Source organism: Aulonocara stuartgranti (assembly GCF_965226115.1).
Source record: "Aulonocara stuartgranti genome assembly, chromosome: 1".
NCBI classification, from domain to species: Eukaryota; Metazoa; Chordata; class Actinopteri; order Cichliformes; family Cichlidae; genus Aulonocara; species Aulonocara stuartgranti.
The window spans coordinates 22,273,675-22,294,578 of record NC_138939.1 but is presented as its reverse complement, the minus strand read 5'-3'; the positions used below and the strand labels follow the sequence as shown (position 1 = coordinate 22,294,578).

The window sequence follows — 20,904 nt, the reverse complement described above, 5'->3', positions numbered from 1 at the left end:
TCCCCCCAGCTTGTGCTAAATTGACAAGTTAAACTGTGTGGCTTCACAGCAGGTGTCTTGCTGCTGTATAAACATGTCAGAATAAATCCAACTCTGACATCAAGAGGGTTTCCATCATCTCATCCACAATGTTACTCTAGTGTTCAGTGAAACAGGCAGTCGACTGTTCCGAGGTCAGAATGCGAGAACGACCCCTATTGTGTCTTCACATTGGAAACAAGGGGAGTTTTGATATGAAGCAGGGCCTAAGAATGACTCACTGACTGATGGGTACATTGTACTTTATTCCCAAGGTCTCTGTGCAAAAGCAAATCTATTGTGGCCACGGATTACATAGTTTTGCTACATATTATCTAAGTTAGTGTTAGCCGCTATGGCTCGCCTATTTTAACAACACCAGATGTTCTTTTCACTCTCGAACATGTGACGTGACAAAAATAGCGACAGTTAGGACAAAAACATAAATGAAAAGAATATTTTATAATCATCTTACAAGCTACGTAATACCAAGACCGTACAGGGCAGTTACATGGCATGAAATGAAGAGATCTGTCTAATCTTTATCTTTTTTTTCTTTTGAACCAGTCAACTGCAGCAACACGTTCTCGCATCCGAAATCTGGTACAGTGCATAGACAAAATGTCAGGTTTCTTAAGCAAAAAAAATAGGGTTCTCCTAATTTATCAACACATCTTACCCTGAGAATCTGGTCTCCCTCTTCCAGCCCCTCCTTGGCTGCGGGGCTGTCTTCCAAAACTCCTGCCACAAAAATTCCCACATCGTTTCCGCCTGCTAACCTCAGACCGACACTCTCTCCCTTCTTGAACTTGACCAGCTTCATACTTGGTCTGCGGGAAAACACAGGTGGACACACAGAGTTAAGTAAAAAGATTAGCAATCATTCTAAGAGACACACAAAAAAAACACGGCCAGTTATTCAAGCAAATATGACAGGTTATAACAACAGAGCCAAAGCAGAGTTTCTGCCTGAATCAGAACTACAATTTGAACAAGTGGCACGAAGCTTTATTCGTGTTTTGTTTTTTTAATAAATTTTTTTTTTTAAAAAGGACTCTCACACACTCGTAATATTTTATCTACAGAGTATATACACTGCACTCAATTTGGAAGACACCACATCAAGAATATTTACCTGAGAATGCTGTCATCATGTGCAGCACTGGGTACAGGGGCATCAGATGGGCTGACAGGCAGGTCCACGTCAGGCTGACCAGGCTGTGCATAAACTGGCTTTGGTTCTGGCATAAACACAAACACACTGTATGAATGAGACGGCCAAGTGGGAGATAAAGTGAAACCACCCTTAAAAATTAAAGCATCTGATGTTTTATATATTACATGTTACTTTTTGCCCAAACTGTCACGGTTACTTTAATACGTTGAACAGTACTTGTATTTAATTTGATGACCCCCCTATGAGCAACCACATGGTGATGACAGAGGGAGGGAAAACCTCCCTTTTAACAGGAAGGAAGAAATCTCAGACAGACGCCCGAACCTGGTTCTATCTGCTGTGATGGGAAAGAGAGGAACAAAGTAGACATATAATGCTGTGTGTGCCCTTCGTGTTGACGTTCTGCAGAACAACCCCTCCTATTTACGCTAAGGGCGGCACTTGACATGTTTCATATGATGTGCCATGGCAGCAGTCTGTTTTCAGCTTCAGTTAATATCTGTCTGCCTTAAGACTTAAACTGTACTTCACTGCGTTAAAGGTTCCAACAGAGAGAACTATATAAGGTGGTGAAAGACACAAACACGAGAGAACACACTACTAACGCTAACGATAATGATGGTGGTGATAATGATGACGATGTCAGGCTTTTTTACCAGGCAGTGGGGGTAACTGTTTGTCATCTCTGGAGCTGGCTTGGTCACTGGCCTGTGACAGGACATCATCAGAGTTTTTGACTGGTGTGGACATGGACCCCGGTTTGGATATGCGATCCTCATCTCGACTTCGATGACTGAAATGAAAAAAATGAATAAATAAATAATTATAATAAAAATGTGAATTTAGTACTCATGGACAATTAAAACTATAAGCAGGAGAATTTAAAGGCAGCAGTTTTGACATGTTAATGAATTTCTTAAATTACAGTAACATTGTTTGTTTTTTTTCTCTTTTCTACTAGTGTGTTTAAGAATGACTTCATGTTTTGACTGGTGGTAGTTTCATCCTGTGCTGAGATTACCAGGAAGACACACACACACACACACACACACACACACACACACACACACACACACACACACACACACACACACACTCTCTAAATGAACCTAGAAGGAAATAGCATGAACAGTAGATTACGTCATAAGGGCACGTGGACAAAAGTATTTAATGAATAGACAATAAGCAATTAAAACAAGGATGTGTGGCTCTGTCAAAAAGATCCCGCACATCTGCTAGTGATTCAAAGTTGTGTGTTCTTTGCAGTGAAGCATTTTCTTTCTTCCTTTTTCACATGGTCTGTGCAGTACGTAGGTGGCAAACCAGATTCCAAGAATATAAATTCACACTTTATAGACTACACAGGCAGGCACGAAGAGAGAACCGACTGAATCTCCCAGTGTAAACTCTTTAGTTGGGATACGTTTCAGTCCCGGTTCCTGTTTAACCTGGGTAAAATAAATAAGGGAAAACTGTGTGTGTGTGCAAGTCTAGCAAGTCATGTCCAAGAGGGTAGAAAGGCCTCTGCTGCTTAAAAACAATGGTTGAATTCCAATCTGATCACATGACTGACTGCTGGCTCAGTACTTGAGCTGTATTCAGAAGCTTTTGTACAAGAACATGAAGGTGCAGGCTGCACCGGCAGCTCAGACTACACAGCTCTGCTGATTCCTGCCCTTTCAGTTTAGCACTCATAGTACAAACCCCCCACAAAACAATAAAATAAAATGCACACTGCAGTCATTAATGCGCATACAACAATGAGGCATGCACATCCATACACACACAAATGACTGATGCATAAAGTAAGTGCAGCATGCGGCACTTATTTGCAATAGTTTCCACCACAGTTTGGCCTTTTCTGGTCCCACAAATTTGCCCAGCAGTTGTCACGACAATTCAGTATCACAAATGTACTCCTTCAGTGCAATTAAATCTCCCCGAGGATAAATAACATAACTGTAATTGGAGAAAGAGAAACGCGGAGTGTATTTAATGAATGGATGAATGAAGAGTGTGAGAAGGAGGAGGAAAAGAAAAGAGACAAACTGAGCAAGAGCAAGGGACAGAGAGGGAGAGAGAGTGGAGTGGCCTAAATCTCTGCTGCTCCTTGCCGCAGAATGGTGCTAAAAAAGGCGTCACACTGACAAACACCATTTGACAGAACCCTCTGTTCAACCCCCTCACTTACACATTTTATAGTATGGGTACAGGCAAAATAACAGCAAGGAAGGCAGATGCAGAAAAAGTGAAGAAACAGGAGAGAAGTGGCTGCACAGGCAGACTGAACAACAATCCCTTTATCTATAACTAACAAGCCTCAGAATATTTGCAGAAAGAAAAAGAAATTCACTCAGAAACACTGACTAGATGCATTTCAGAAAAACAAAGTATTTGGAAATCAAATAATCATGCACAACAATATTTTAAGAAGAAAACAATAATTACTCACATATGTGCATCTGCAAGTTCAACCATTATCAATTAAGGGATTTGATCTTAATTCCTTGACAGTCAACACTGGGAGCCCTTTGCCTGTGCACAACTTTTACTCGAGCTCACAGAGAGACGCTTAATGAAGGGCTGTTTTTTGATGATCTGTTGGACACACAAAGCCTGGACCAGCGTTGCGTCCTAGAGAAAACAATGCCTGCGCTGCACGCCAATCAGATTCAACAAACCATCTCGTCTGGGCCAAAGCACTGTGGGAAGTATGTCAAATTCCTTTCACCGCTCCTAAAAACATTCCCTTACATCACCATGCGGTGACAGTCAGACTCACTCACTTGATAAATCCCAGCCACATGAGAAGCAGGTGAAACTCCTCCTTATCTCCATGCTTATCAGATTCACCCGTTACACAAACGGATGCATGAAAAATATAATGTGTGTCTTTGACTTTGACATACAACATTTTGTGTGTATATACTCTGATAACAGAGGGATAAGAGTTCAAAACACAACATGTGGACGAGTGTGGTCAAAGCAAAGGCGAACCTGCACTCATCCTGATGCAGGGTCACTCAGTCTGGCACAGCGTGATACACCAGACAGTTACACAAGCAAGAGCATCAGGAACACCTTGCGAACCTCTCAACAACCATCTCAATAAGGCAAGTTTTTATTGGCCTTTTGTTTTTTTACCCCATTGAGATTTGAGGAATTTACCCTTTTTTATTTGCCTCTCAAAAATCTCAAAAAACACAAACATCAAAAGATGAAGTTAATTAGCATCGAATGTAACAATGACAAGAACCTCTAGTAGGGCTGCTCAATTAATCGAATTTTAATCTCGTTTACGATCTGGGCTTTCAACGATCATTAAATATGACTGAGCCGATTATTAGCCCCGCCCTCGTGCTTTACTCTCGCGCTGCTCCGTGTGGCAAATCGAGCGCACCTCTCTGCATTTCGAACACCTGTCACAACAATTAACAGGATCGGAAGGAAGCTCGGAAAGCTAAGCAGAAGTTATTTGGAGAGGAGAGTGACTGCTGTTGGTTGAAAAGAGAGGTAAAAAAAAAAACTTAAGTGGTGTGGAAACATTATGGGTTCGCGGAGTCAGACGTGGATCAAGTAGACACAGTGTGTAAACTTTGCTATGGTGTCGTAGCTGCACCACAGAGCAACACTGCAAAGTTCACATTTTTCATTTATTTCTTATATTGCAAACATTTGCACTGTTATCAGTATTTTCGCACTATTTTATATTATTTTTTGACAATCTTTAAAGTCATTATTCAATACATTGTTATTGTTAAATAAATATCGTCAAATAATCGAGATCTCAATTTCAGTGAAAATAATCGTGATTATCATTTTTGCCATAATCGAGCAGCCCTAACCTCTTGTCTATCTAGCTACAAATACGGTCTCTGTAGCATTTTTAGTTTGTATCTCAGCCCACTGTATCTGCAACCAAAGGAGTTTTGATATGAAACAGTAGTTCAGTCTGGAACAAGTGCTGGAGGGCCCTGATTCAACACCCCTACTTCACAGTTAGACTTTTACTGTGGACCACATTAACAAACCAGTAACGTGTTCTCATTGCAAAATGGGTCTCTTTCTTAACATTACCATTCCTGTTTCACCACCCATTCCTGTTTAATTAACTGGATTAAAGTCTTGAAAAGCTAATTACCTCATTCCACTCAATGCCCAAGTTCCACACCCACTGAGAGCGTCATGTGTTAGCCATCTTTATCCATCTATAAACCAGCTGCAAAAACCTATGCAATCTAAATGACAGTAAAGACTGACAACATATTGAAAGATGCAACAGGCAGTAAGAGAAAGTAAGACAAACAGACAGTAAAGTGATAAAAAAAAAGAACAACACATAATGTGTGCAAATCGTTTTTATTAATTGGACTATAATCATTAAAAGCGTGCGTTATTATTCATATATACTCCACTTTAAAGGTTCAGTGGTGAGGCTACTTAAAAGAGTTATTCCAGCAAGGTTCAAAATCAGGTTTGTGTTTAATATTAAACAGTCTAGTATACTTTAAAAGCAAGGCATTAATCTGCCAGCAGATCAATCCCTACTTCCTTCCTCAGCTCTTTCCCAGAGAAATCCATTACTGGAAATTATTGATGGTTTCAGAGGGACTGTGATGGTTTATGTATGTTATGTCTTGAGCAAGATATATGAGGTCGAAGAGGGTGGGTGACAGTGTGCCTTGTAACCAGAATAGTTGTCAGAGGTGTGTGTGTGTGTCCGTGTGTGTGTCCTACCTGCCATTGCTGATCTGCCGTGGTGAGTGGCGGAGATGCTCGGATGTTTCAACCCTGTCAGGCGAACGGGATCGAGTTCCTCTCCCATGGGATCGATTGGAATGATCGGATGTCAGTGAATGTATCTCTGAAATGTCTGTGAAAGATGAGTTGAAGTATGTATTACGGTTTTATCGATAACAACAAAAAAAAGAAAGAAATCGACATTTGAGATTTGGAACAACAATAAAAACACGTTATTTTAGTTAAGAGTGGAATGATCTGCGAGGATCAGTTCTCTGTTTCTCATTGTAGTTTTAGAGATGTTTTGAAATGCGCTCTATAAATAAACCCGTCTTCTTGACATCGCAGTCATTAAAATAAATCACATCTCTTGGAAAAAACACCGTCACACAAGTTGTGTAATCAAATGTTAGCTGCAATCCACGAGTACGCGTTTGTTGTCTCACCATCTCTGTCTGAGTTATTGGCTGATGGGATGCTGTCGTCAAGGTCAGGAATATTGAGCAGCGTGGCCCGCTCGTCTCTCTGCACTACCATCTTCAGCTTGCCCTTTGACCTCTCAATCAGCTTCTTGGCATCTATCAGTGATAGGTTCTCTGTAACTGTGCCGTTAATCTGCCAGAGGAAGAGGAACAAGTCAGCACAAGAGGTAAACGTACATAATATCCTCTTTGCAGTTTTTCTGTGGAGCCTACAGTGTGCTGTGATAACAAACTAATGAGAGTAAAAGTTAGGAGCACAGCCTATAAGAAGAGGAAGCTATAAACATATTTAATGTGTTTATAATACACAGAGGGTGCGGTCACAAGCACAGAGAGTGAAAATAAGCCAAGACTACACATATTAAAACAAAACTATTCTATATATACACACATTATTTTATGTAATACTTTGTCCTGTGATCAGGTTTCAACTAGAAAACGATTCAACTTCTCTTCAGTAAAACTGAAACATTAAACTGGATTTCAACAGGCATTTGTTTGGGAAGAAGGGGGATTTATCTATTCAAAGTCTGAATGAATAGGGAAAAAAATTAAAGGAATAATGCAATGTCTTGTATTTCTGCTGGTGAGTCTGAATAGTAATGAACTGTGACCTCATTCTGAAAGCCACTTTCAGCAGATCGCCAACTACAAGGGCACAATTGTAAGAACTTCAAGTAAAAAGGGCGTCTGATAAACGCTCTACTCTACTACTGTTAAATGAGATTACATTTTTTGACCAGTTGATTTCCCAGTTATTGTGCTTTAACCACTTTGAAAACAAATCTGCTCGTCTTTCCTCTCACCTTCAGTACAACATCTCCCTCCTGAATGTTTCCATCTCTGGCTGCAAGGCTCTCCGGAGAGATGTCCTTCACAAAGATATGGCTGGCCAGCCGCAGTCCATATTCTGGTTTCAAGGGTGATTAAGCATAACAAAGTTACACTACAAGACAGTTACCGATCACTTGGTTCAAATAAAGTTAGCAGGTAATTAAAAATGTGATCGACCTTACTGTGAATATCAGTAAATGAGAAACGTGCGCATTCAATAATTTGACTTTTATGTAAATTGGATGAATTCACAAAACAAGCAGTCACTCTTTTTGATTGGTGACACATTACCCACCTTCGTTTTTGCGGGACTTGACAAGAGTGACCTTGGAGGGCCTGGGTGGAGCAGAAGAGGCTTGTGATCGGCGATCGGAGCGTGGTGAGATGCTTCTCTCCCGTGAGGCATCCCGCCTCCCGCTGCTGCTACGCTCCCGATCGTGACGCCTGCCAGTGCCCGTGCCTCCGCTTGCACCTGCATAGGCACTTTGTCCACCGCGTCCACTGCGGTGATCGTAAGCATCGGCCTCATCGCTGTCCTCCTCCTCGTGCTCAGACATCGTCTCCCTGTCCCCATGCCGTGACACTGGGATTTGTACTTTCCTTTTTCTGCGAATAGTCTTGAAAGAGAGAACATTTACAATGTTAAAAGCCTGTTAGTCCCTAGCTCTCTGACCATGAAGTACTTAGCCCTGACTCATGCTATATATTTATAGCGTTGTACTTACTATCTTTGCATTTTTGCCACTCTTTCGAAGTTGTTGAACAGCATAGGCATGCTCTACATTGTCCATAGAGACTGCATTGACCATTACTACTCGATCATTTTCTCTGGAAAAATAAATAAATAGAAAATAATTAACAGTGCAGAAAAATGAGTCGGCATTACGTATATTAGGGCAGCTTACGTGTAATGCTGCTTAAAATATTACTCCCAATGAAATAAAGGAAATACAGTCAACACTTACTGTAGCAGACCCTCTGCAGGACCTCCTTTCAGCACATCCGATATTACAATAGATGTTTCACCACTCTGGAAATGAGGGTTGTCTCGCCCACCCGAGATTGCAATGCCAAACCCAAATCCTGGGGCCTATACAAAGACAAATATAAACCACAGCTGACTAATAAGACAAATGGTAAATGCATTGTAACTGTAATGCTGTAAACATCTGACAACTTAGGTAAGCTTGTGCGATGTTGATCAAACTGGCAAAGGAGAAAAGCTGGGTTAGTATTGTTCTGATCTGCTAACAGCCGATCTTCAGACAATTATCTGCAAAAAGCATAGAGCTCTGTTCCTGCCTTCACATCAACAGATCTTGATATGTGATGCAAACAGCTAATCTTACAACCACAACAATACAGGAGAACTGCAAAGCTGAGAACCACAGATTGCACTGGGCCACTCCTTCAGTCTCAATAAAGCCACCACTAATTAGATTACAGCAAGCAGGGCAGTCTAGACAGGTGCTCAAGACAATCTCACGACACAACAGTATCAACTAACAAGAGTTTCAGGTCTCAAAGCAAAGTACATTCAGACATTAAGCCTACAGAGAGTACACTCTTCTATCTCTTTGATAGCTTGACAGTTAGCCTGACGATGTGAATTGCACCAGAGTGGCGAGTCAGTGATTCATCAATCTGACAATAGCTGCAGAGGTTAGGTGGTGCAATTGAGCATAATTACAGGACAAAAAGCACATACAAAAAGGCTCTCTAGTGCTGTGTTAAAGAGAAGAGCATATCGCCAGCAGGAAGGAAGTGAAATGAAGTAGCAAGGAAGTGGATGCTGATTTTTGTCTTCCTTTGCTTTGTTTCCTGCCATCTGGATTCCTTGACTATTGTTTCACTACCGCACATCCTGCAGCTACAGCTGGGCGACTCAGCAGAGAGAAACAGACATGGACAGGCAGAGGACAGAAAGCAGCAGGGAGGGAAAAGTGAAAAACACAGAAGACATACTACAGGATCTGGGTGTCAGAGACAGGCAGAGAGGGAGAATGACAAAAGAGGAGAAAGGGAAGAGTGGATTAAAGAACTGTAAACACTTACCCTGTGAAGGGTAACTGTGTGCTGTTCCCATATGACGGTTTCCTCCATCGCCGCACTCTGCAAAGCAAGAGATGAGAGAGAAAGGATCAGTCCTGCAGTTTTTTAGTGAGTTACATGTGTACACTCAAATGCAAATTGATAAATTAAAAAAACAAACATATTTCTATAAATCGCTAGCTACTGTGAAAGCATCTTTGGGGGGGGGGGGGAAAAAGGAAACCTCAAACTGACCCTGACGCATCCATCAATGCACGAGTTTGTGCAAAACAGATAAAAACTGCATGAAAATGTGTGCAAATGGGTGAATGTGGCCTATAGTGTAAAAGCCCTTTGACTGATCAGCAAACACGCACAGTGCCAAACAAAAAGACCTTTTATTACTTCAGTTCAACACACAAAAAAGTGATCAGTCTTAAGTATGCACATCATCATCTATGTGGCTTCCTTTAGATTTCTGACATTATCTCACTCAGATAAACTAATGACAACATCTAATGGATTTTAAATATACAACTATACAGGGCTAAACTGCAGCTACAAATAACATTTCCATATTCTGTTCCCTTTCAGTAGACGGCGTGGTTGTTTGGTTACCAGCAAGGTAACCTCTCTTGCTTATTTGCATGACTACGTCCTGGAGTACCAAAAGTCTGCATGTGAAAAGATTATGAATGACAGTAGCATGAGTAAAGCGCTGGCAGAGACTAACTGAGGCCTCAAAGATTGAGTGAGCATTCCTATATTATTCCTGGCTGGGTTAACTCGGAGAGCCAAAACAACCAAGATATTTAGCTGCTCATTTGTGCTGCTGTGTTGGATTAAACTGATTCCAGGCAGGCACATTCTGCCTTTACTTAGAAAGTTATATCATCATTTTCCCCCTCTTTTCCCCCTTTAAATACAGGCTTTTCTTTTACTTTTACAATGTTTCATATGAAATATCCACACGAATAATGGGATAAATAATGCCTTTGAACTAATAAAATATTAGCTTGCAACATTCCTGCTATTATTGGGTCAAACAGATAGTCTTCAGTTTGTTTATCAAACATCACTGTTTATTTAAACTCCCACAATGCTATGGATCTAGTTTTAAATTACAGCCTTCCTCCAGCTGATGAAGCAACACTGCTGTCATGTCTGCCTGCCTGCAGGGAGTGATGGTACAGCTGTCTGTGGCAGAGTGCTCAGTACAGTCCACTGTGAAAGTAAACAGCAAAAAAAACCACTCAACCCACACCACTGCATGTTGAAGGGTGCTTATTTACTACACCTTCTTTAATCTTCCTTAAAAAAACAAAACCAAAAAAAAACAACACACCATGTCATCTGTCCACCCTGTCATCGTGATAATCCCACTGCAGCACCCCTTCATTATCACCTAATCCTCAAACCATCTCACCCATCATCTTCGACATCATCATGGTCATTACTGTCATCACCGTCCCTTATCCTAAATATACAGCTTACAGGAGGTGCCAACTGCATGTGACCAACAGTCAGTGTCTGGTGTTTGCTGACATGTCTCACATAATAGTGTAGCTAAACACGAAGAAACCAGAAGATGGATGCAAGATCCTAGATACCTTCATTTGCTGAAATCAAATGAAAAGAATCAACCTGGTAAAAGGAGGAGACCAGAAGAGCCTTTCAAATAACCAAAAGTTATATTTGGGCTCAGGCTTCTAGCAAGCCTGAACATTTTTACGCGTGCAGAATATTTGCTGATTAATCTTACTGATAAACAACTCCAACTAAATGTGTAAAAATTGCATGTTTAAGTACTTAAAATAATAGCAGGGTGTTTCTGTAATCACTAGCCTCTGCTGCTATTACTGGGTTTGTGGTCAGTCATTTCCATTTACTCCTCTGAACTCGATGCCAATGAATTACTTGGCTTGAATCTTTAGAATACAGTTAACCCCTTGATCCCAATTTCCATTGAAGCTCTGTGTGTATGTTATTTATGTCCATAATTGGAGCGGAGGGCTTGGGCATCCCCCTATTACCACCCCCCAAAATCCCTCCTTCCCCTCCTGTCAGCCAGTATGATTCCCACAGAAACACTTCTATAGTGTGTGGGGACCTGACCCATTTAACTAAAGCACCCCCAATGACATTCCTAAACACATCCATTCCTGTAAAGTTTTTTGTGACATATCCGTCCATCCGTTCATCCATTCATTCAGCCAACCGTCCAGGCAGACAGGCAGAGTGGGGCTACACTATAAAAAAACAACAATGTGCTGGGGTCATATGACCAGGCGGTCAGGCAGCCTTGTTTTTTTAACTGTGGGTTGCACTGATAGGCAGGGAGAGAGAGGAGCAGCAGGAGGGTGTGACTGCTGGCTGCATATAGATTCAATGGCATTGACTAGGGCTGAACGATATATCGCATTTGCGATAATATCGCGACATGATCAAGTGCAATTTTCTAACCGCAAAGGCTGCGATTATACTCTGGACATGTCCAAATTCATGGGCTGCATCCTCCTGAGGCCGCATTTGTAGACCGATTACGTCACAGCGACGCGCCGAAGGCTGTCCAAATTACTACCATATCCCAGAATTCATAGCGCGGCCCAGCCAAACTCCAGTTTCCAACAATGGCGGCCGCTACTAAGTTTTAAAATTACTCATACTAATCTTTCTGGGTCACAAAATAAACTTTTAACATATTTTCAGGCGAGAAAGTAGTTGTGTAAACCTCAAATATCTGCTCGGTTTATCAAGATATCCCATATTTGCAAAAGTGCTTCGACGTTTTCAGAGGCGTCTGCTACCCACCAGCTCGACAGCTAGCCGGGAGCTCGAGGGTTACTGATGCGTCCGAGAACGGCACAACTCCCGGCACATCATTTTCAGATCACCGCGGAGTTTCGCTGCTCGGGTTAAACGTAATATATAAGTCACTTAGACAACCTAAAAATGTTATTGTTGGGCTTTTTTCAGTGTTTTGTTTGTTCGTGAGTAAATCGGTTTGGCTGAGATTAAAGTTATTAGATTAGATAAAATAAAACTTTATTAATCCCCCGGGTGGGTTCCTCCTTGGTTTTCACACAGCTGACTAAACGTCAAACAGAAAACTTATTAAACAGAAGTATGAGACAGTCGAGAATTTACACCAGTGTCTGGTTATATTTTAGATAGCAAGAAGCAGACGGCCGAGTTTATTAAACTCCACCGAGACAGCGGTGACGCTAATCAGAAGGCTAGACCGTCCAATTTCACGCCTTTAAATTTTAAAGGCGTGTTTGTGTGTGTGTTTATACAATTGCTATTATGTTTGCACTTTATGTGTAATGTTACTGACTGCAGAGATCAGTAAGATGTGTGTATTTTTTATTTATTAGTTTTATTTATTTAATATTATTTTTTAATTGAATGACTGTCTAGTAGTTCACAGATGTCGAAAAACTGAGTGTGGTAAAGCCACTGATTTTGTTTATGTATATTTCTGCAATCTGCACATTGTACTGACTTTCATTTTAATGTTTACACCAGGGTTCCTTGTCAGCACTTTATGCTCAGATGTTTGTAAGCTAAAAATAAACTATTGTGTATGTTCAAATATACTGTTGTGATTGAAGAAGTTAAATAAAAATGTCAGTCATCAATTCATGCATCACCTCATGTCATCATAACAGAGGTCTGTCTTCCAGGAAAGAACAGTTTAAAATTAATGTAATATAGTATTGGCCATACTATATGATGTATTGCTTGTCTTTGTTTAATAATACAGAAGACAAAGACCTTAAAAAAATAATCGCATCGCAATCGCAATATTGGGGCAAAAAAATCGCAATAAGATTATTTTCCATAATCGTTCAGCCCTAGCATTGACAGTCATAATATTGTACATTAAACCATAGGCATGTGATTGCTGAGAGAAGAGTTCCCGTTTGTTCCTCACGCACACACACACACACACACACACACACACACACACACACACACACACACACACACACACACTCGCACACACACACACACTCACGCACATGCGCACAACACTGAGCTGAATGTGTTCAGAAAACAAAAAGAAATGGGATGAAACTCATTTTGCTCCATCAAAACGAAGTGCTTTGAACATTGAAGCATCCCACACGTCCAAACCTACAGCGCTCACACGATGATGTCAAGCCGTGCTAGGGAGGGCGTACAGTTAGTACTGAGTGTATGAGCCATGAGGGGCAATAGGTTAATTACAAGACTCATAAGAAAAATGGGAAACTTACAGATAATGGCCTGGATTTAATTAACTTATTGAGTGGAGGCGGTATGAGAGAAAGCGTGCTTTTCGATTGAACTGCACATGTGTAAGATGTCAGCTGAACCTCCAATCACATCATAACGCCTGAAAATGTTTTTTAAAATTAATTGACCGTACTACTTAATTTGGATTTAAGCGTAACAACACTGTCTTTACTGATGTTTCTAAGACTAAAAGGAGGTTCCCTAGTGACATATGCCACATAAGAAATACTGTGTTTATTATAAACACAAAGTTTACATTAAAGATGGTCAAGAAGAGAGACTGTGTCATCCTCTTAGTCTACTTCTAACTTTTACCCTATTGGAACTACAGCTAGGCCTCTCAGATGAGATTACTGCGGTAATTAAACACTGTAATATGAAGTCCCGATTAACAGCCTTGCTGATTGAGTCTGAGATATAAGTAGGATGGAAAGCAGGCAGCAGTGAAGCTTAAGGAAAACTGGGATAAGGGTAAATGAAAGCACTCCATGAGGAAAATAACTAGCATATTTAAAACAAAGGATCTATTAAGAGACATCAAAAGAATAACAAACACAGGCTCAAAAGTGCTAATTAATTGGTCTTTGGATACAGGAGGCAAGTGTGCTCTCATTTTGTGTAGAACAAATAAACACAGACGGGAATTTTCTGTGTGGAAAAGATTTTATCAAACCCAAGCTCAGTGTCAAAAGGTAATTCGGTGAGCTCATGTTTTATTACAGTAATGTTCTCGATCATGCAAAAAAGATCAGCGAACACGTGGGGCCAAAACAAATATGAACACAAGTGTGTCTCGTTTTCTGGAGCAAAACAATATTAAAAATACACACGGGAACAAACGATGAGGATTATCTCTGAAGTCGCAGAGCTGTGTGAAACAATGGCGCGCTTGATGTTGCACAAACTGACGGCAGCCTAGTGTATTTATACAGCCATATTAGTCAGGCTTGAGCCCTGGCCAGTGAGGCCTAGGGCTGAGAAACAAAGAGCAGCCATCAAACTACACACATGTGTACTTGTCCGTACACACGGACAAACACACACCCACCAGCCATGATCTAACACTACAGGGCCTCTTTGTTCAAGCTACAGCCAGACTTACTTGGCCCTGCCTGGCTCACCACAACACGCAGTCCAGTACAGATGATAACAGCTCACTCAGGCTCTTCAAAGACACAGACTAATCCGGTTCTTTGGGTCATACTGATGAACCGACTGGAATGAAATGAATGATGAAAAGGACAATAATAACCTGCTGCAGAGAGAAATGATAAATAGTGTCCAGAGCATGCGTGGAAGTTTTCATCATGTGCATTTCAGTTCCTGTAGTCTTCAAATGTGTGCACGTTTACAGATAATCTACACAAACTGTGTGCACAATGTCAGCGCATTAAAAATATGTGTACTACACACCCATCTATTCTGTGCAAACAAATTCAAGCATTCATCTGGAAACATCCACTAATGCAAAAACTTGGTCTCATACCCCCAGGTGGTGGCACTGACTACAAAATAGTAAGAAAAAACAACAACATATACAACACAGGCTTAATTATCTATCACCTTTACTCACTTAATCCAGTTATTAGCATGAAAGGATCCTGACAAAGCAGAAGGTGACCATGAGGTCATCTTATGAGTAATGCCATGGGCTAAGGGGAGGTTTTCAAGGAGAACAACACAAGCTCTTTATCAGTTTTTACCAATGAAACTGTTCTCCAGCAACCCATTACTCACCACCTCCCTTCATTTGAAGCACAGGAATGCTTTATAAAGAAGGCGTATCAAAGTCCAAGGTGCCGTTTTTGACAGCAACCCACGGGGTGAAAATGTGGGATGAGTAAAGAAGAAAAGATGAAAGATTTGGTCAGCACTGACCTTTCTGCCACAGAGTGAGAGCCACTCATTATTCACATTAAGTTATTCAGCGGCACAGAGAGAAATACTGAACTGCAGGCAAGCGAAAGCCAGTGTCGAGATGCCGACAAGTGTGAAGCAAATTCCTGCAAAGGTTTAGGTCACTGTGCCTGCTCCTCTCTGATAGCCTGAGGCAGGATGTAGGCAAGCACAGCCACAGCACCCACAGGAAAACACTCCATTTCCTGTTTGCAGGAAATAGCTCCAGCTTCCAGAGAAATCTCTGTGCAAACTATTAAAAACTATTCTGTGCATAGCGTCTCTTTTTAAATATACAACACAACAGATAAAAATCAGCTGCTAGCAATTACCATCTGTCATCTTTATTTGATCATAGGCTGATACCAATGTTCAACCAATTCATCAATGCATCAGGTACAATAGAGAATGATATTAAGATGAATAGACTGGTGACTCTGACAGTATCACTACCCTTTACTAAAAAAAAACTCAGTCCTTTACTGGGGCATTTATATCCATGGAAACCATATCTCCCGTCTTAATAGACCCAAAGGAAAGAGTGAGGCAGCAGTACACTCAAACAACACTTAATTAGAGACACACACGCTCTTTCCGGAGGGCATGCACTCAACAGCAAACAAATGCGATGTGTAAGCCTTAGTGGTATGCTTTTACATCCTGTCTTTCAGATTAATGTCTACTGTGCAGCTCCACGAAGAACACATTTAACAACAACCGCAAGAAAATGACTCCCGTCACCTTCAGCGGTAAACAGATGAATTCAGCAGCAGCAAATTTAAAGGCAGGTCGTTACTATGATGGGAGGAGAGAGGGCGCGCGGACGAGCGCTTGTAGCCAATAGGCAGATGACAATGACGGCGATGACAATGATGCAGAGCCTCAGTCAGCAATGATGTACGGTTGTGCTGACATGTTCAAATATGCTTGAGATAATTAGTTTCAAATAGCAGCTCTACTCTGTCACACAGCTCCTTGGAGAGAGAGGGGAAAAACTCCCCATCAGGACTCTCCTTAAAGCAACACTCAAGATACACAGTCACAAAAAATAAAACCATTCACGCACACACACGCACACACCTCTGACTAAAATGATCTGACAGACTCAGTGCTAGAATGGTGAGGGTAGGAATAAAATACAAAACCTATAATCCAGGCTTTTGGATTAAAACGTTAATCTGAGCCACGCTTCTCTATGAAGTCTACCGCTGCCGTCTCATGAGAGCAGACAGAACAGGATGGATGGATGGATGGATGGATGGATAACACCTCTTGTCAGCAAGAATGGCTCTTACAGTAAACTGCAGAACTGCTAAGACTCAAATGAAAGAAGCAGAACATACATGCAAACAACCGTGTCTTAACCCTGAGGATGTCGGCCAACTAGGAAACGACCAGTCAAAGCTTGAACTAAATCTGATTCTGAATTCGATTTTGAGAGAATATCTTGTCAGTTAATTGCGTTACAGCCTCTGTAAAGAAATTGCTCATCTAGATCATTTATACAGAAGCTCTTAGCGTTTAACCAGATTATACTGGTGACTGCATTGATCTTTTTTAAGCATAATGTCCATTTGCAGCTTATATTTGTATCTAGATCTCAATGCAATGAATGCAGTGATGTTGTTGCTTCATTAGAGGCTCTGTGTCAGGTGCAGGCTCCTCTTATTGTCACTGACCACACTGCAGCTCCACAGAGCTGGTGTGCAGTGGGCTGTTCACTGCTATCCACTGACCCAAACACACAGCTAGGCTAGGCTAGGCTAGGCTAACATCTCATGTGCAGCTTATCCAGCAGCAAAGTCATCTCAGCCCAACCACACTAATTGTTCTCTGCCTAGGGAGACAGGAAGTGCTGAGGTCATAGAGGACAACAGTAACTTCTGCTGTGATTCTGACTTTCCATTTTAAGTTTAGTTTAGGCTGCGAGTTTCTTAGATATTTAAAAATTTCAAACAGCCTCATTGACAGCAGTTTATACTTTGGTGATTTTTAGCCAAGGAGTGGGCAATGTTTTGCTTAAACGAGCAGTTTTAGTTTCTTTTGTTCTCTTTTTCTGTGTGCAGATGGGTGTGGAATGTACCAATGAACATAAATCCAATGCATGAACATGCTTTAGAGGCTGTATTCAACTATTCTACTAAACGTCAAACTATACATGAGAAAGGGTTCAAATTTCTTTGACATCTTGAGAGGAAATCGCTTCACGAGTCAACCTCTTTCTTTTTAACAGTGAGTTTATCAGAAGTCTTTGGTTTATCACATTAAACTATATGCAGGTATCTATATTTTCAGTGGAGATAAAGCATGGTATCCTCAGTGCCATAAGGACACATACAGGAGGTGAAACCTTTGTTTTGCCACTGTGAACTGTATCCAGAGAACACAAACATCCACTACTGTGCTTTATTTTTGTGTCGGTGGAAACAAACTGTCAGCCAAAGCACTGGAATGATAACCAGATCCAGCACTTGAAACTCTGAATTCAGCCAATAACCGAACACACAACAATCAGTTTTCCCACCCTACCCCTCCCTTCCCACACATGCACACATTACAGGAATGCACAGATAAGGAGACGAGGCTCTCACTCAGCTCATTTCTCATTCCAAATGGTTTCCCTCACATTAGGCTCTGCAGCTTTCTGCCATAACCGCCCTCTCTGCTTCATTCTCGCTCCTTTTTCCTTTTCCTTTTAACACTCAGTGAGCACAAAATGAAAACTCTGGCACAGATCAGCACAAGTGAAAATGTGAGTGTAATGTGAACGGGACTGAGGTGACTTAATATGAGGGAAACAAAATACATCAGATTCAGATTTCGGTGAAAAATGACAATAACCCACAGTGGCTTTCAATATAAGTGATCGTCTATTCACCTGAAGACATGTGCTGCCATTTACTGTGATACATGTTAACTCAGAGGTGTGATAAATTCAGTACTTCAGGGGTAATAAAATCTAAATTACTCTTAATAATTTAATTAATAACCAATGAAAAGAAACCGCAAGTTCAACAAGAGAATTGACCTATAATATGTATATATACAAATTTAAACAAGAATCTCAGTTACATTTTGGGCATCAAAGTAAGCATGGGAAATATCTTGAATATACTTAATGTTTGGCAGCTTGCTCTGAGTGTCACATCTTTTTTTTTTTTTTTCAATTGCGATACAAAAAAAGCGCACCCTCCCCCACCCAGAGAAACAACTTTTCTGTGCAAATGCGTGCAGACCTGGTTGCATAGACAGTATAACAGATGTACGTTTAAGTTATGGTTACATGAAGTTTCAGAAAATGATTTTTTTCAGGCTGATGACATGAACGTGATTTTAATTAGTCAATGAATGTGCAATTTCACTGTCAGAGTCACCCCTCACTTGTCAAATCCAGGTTTAAAACACCAAGATGACAACCATGCAAAGGCTCAACTCAGCTCCAAAACAGGACTTTAAAAACCAGTGGGTGGGATCACAGTCCATCTTTATGTACCATGTATGGCTGCGCAGCCACATCCCCTCAGTCTATAATGTGCTACTAGCAACTTGATAAGCGGATTAAACAAAGACTGTCATTCTGGTTTCGAAAACAGAAAAACAAATACAGAGTGAATAGCAATTACACCGTTATCCCAAATTTTCTCCTCCCCAAATTTGAGATCAGCAAATAACTGTAATGCTAAGTTGATGTACTAGCACGGAGGGCATCCTTCTCTAGTCTGTGTATCTTGGTAACACTGTTGTGCATCTCTCAGCTTGTTTGTGTCTTGCTAGCTTGCCAGAAACTTCCCCGGCTGTGTTGTGCGGTTTGTGCCTGACAAAGGAGTGAAATACAACCGTTTGACAGGCACTCAGCCCAAGGCTTAGTTACAACTCTCAGCTGTTGAGATGGGAGAGTCAAATGGAAAGCAGTGGATTGACACTGACAATTGATTTATATTAAAAGTTAAGATTTTGATTAGCTCATCGGGTATGATGGGAAACAGACACACATTGTCAGGAAATAAAAAGCTGTTCAAAGAAGGAAGATTATAGTGGGAGCATCAGGATGTCAGGTGCAATGTTAGGGCAACGGCAAACCATTTATACATTTTCATTTTGTATTTAAAATTGCTCAAAAAAATAGATATGAACGTTTAAATGTTTTTTACTATATTAACTATTATGCTTGTGGGACTTTATGCAAACACTGTGTGCAAAGGGTAAACTGAGCATTTATACAAGTAGTTAGCCAAGCTGTCACTGCTTGTGGTATGCCTTTTCCTGGCGTTTAAATCAACACTAAGATTATGTTAAAATAAGTATCAATATGAAACATATTCATGGAGAGCCTAACCATTTCATTTGACACACAGCAGGTTGTTTTATGGCAAAGCCAAGCAGCAGAGTTCAAAGCGTGTCCGTGTTACACACTAAACATTGACAAAACACTGGCATTCTTCATTTATGTAAATTATGGTTTCTGCTTCACACTGCGGCTGGAAGTCACTGTACATGCGTATGCACACATTAAACACAGGTGTGACTCAGCAATGCCTCTTTCCGCTGTACTCGTGTCACTCCAGGAGTGGCAAAATTAGTCCAAGCAGCAAAAACTACTGTACAGAGAGTTTGTGAGCTTACGAAGATAAGAGCAGAATTTAGTAATCCACAGAAGTATAAACACGATGCCTTTCACATTGCACAACATTCCCAAACTACGCAACTCAGAAACCACAACTCATAGTTGTCACATGGTGCCATAAAACGAGAGGCCCAACCCACTCAATGGCATTCCCAAGCTTTCTGAGGACTTTGCTACAATAGGCATGTTGTGGGCCAGAATCTATAGTGAATTAATGAGTTACCATTGAGCACAAATTTTCCCAGAACTAAACTGGCAACACAATTACCGTTCCACAAAGTGATGGTAGATCGGGAGGGGTCAGAGCATTCTTTACAAAGATGTACAACTACAGAAAGACAACAACACCCAAAACTACTCCAAGACAACAAGAAGAAATATTGAAGGAAGATTATCTTTGGAATTCATCTAATTAGAATACGCAAATGAGTAATAAAGGCTTACCTCACTATTCAGTAATGTAGAACGTGCAGTAACCAAAAGGTGTAGGTCATTTAACTATTATTAATATTATCTGAATCTATGAATCTTTGTATTGCTTGCTAAAAATGAGACATTCACATGTACAAAAAAAGATTTTTTTTTTCACTTTTCAATTGATTTCAATTGATTTTTTTTGTTATCTTACAATATATTTGATTATTTTATTTTATTGAATCATTTCACTGTTTTCCTGACCCCCACAAAAAAGGGAAGAAATAACAACACACACAAATAAAAACAAAGGGAAACAAAATTGCATCATTTGGGGCTTTGGCAATAAAGCCATAAACACAGCTGGTCAATATAAAGTTGGCAGAACTCATTCCTTCCGTGTTTCG

General features: G+C 40.7%; 2 protein-coding genes across 10 annotated transcripts in view; one reads left to right on the top strand and one right to left on the bottom strand.

Moving 5' to 3' along the window:
* tjp1a (tight junction protein 1a) overlaps positions 1 to 20,904 on the bottom strand; it is a 104,113-nt gene that overhangs the window by 19,405 nt on the left and 63,804 nt on the right. For all 9 annotated transcript variants that reach the window (XM_082528305.1, XM_082528307.1, XM_082528308.1 and 6 more), the window contains 10 exons: positions 9,307 to 9,363; positions 8,217 to 8,341; positions 7,977 to 8,079; positions 7,547 to 7,868; positions 7,224 to 7,327; positions 6,382 to 6,550; positions 5,933 to 6,068; positions 1,852 to 1,988; positions 1,154 to 1,259; positions 698 to 848 (listed from right to left, as the gene is read on the bottom strand). In XM_082528305.1, the coding sequence (XP_082384431.1) occupies positions 698 to 848; positions 1,154 to 1,259; positions 1,852 to 1,988; positions 5,933 to 6,068; positions 6,382 to 6,550; positions 7,224 to 7,327; positions 7,547 to 7,868; positions 7,977 to 8,079; positions 8,217 to 8,341; positions 9,307 to 9,363 (1,410 nt within the window). The remainder of the gene's footprint in view (positions 1 to 697; positions 849 to 1,153; positions 1,260 to 1,851; positions 1,989 to 5,932; positions 6,069 to 6,381; positions 6,551 to 7,223; positions 7,328 to 7,546; positions 7,869 to 7,976; positions 8,080 to 8,216; positions 8,342 to 9,306; positions 9,364 to 20,904) is intronic.
* LOC309703837 (uncharacterized protein) overlaps positions 1 to 20,904 on the top strand; it is a 435,129-nt gene that overhangs the window by 406,837 nt on the left and 7,388 nt on the right. The window lies entirely within an intron of this gene.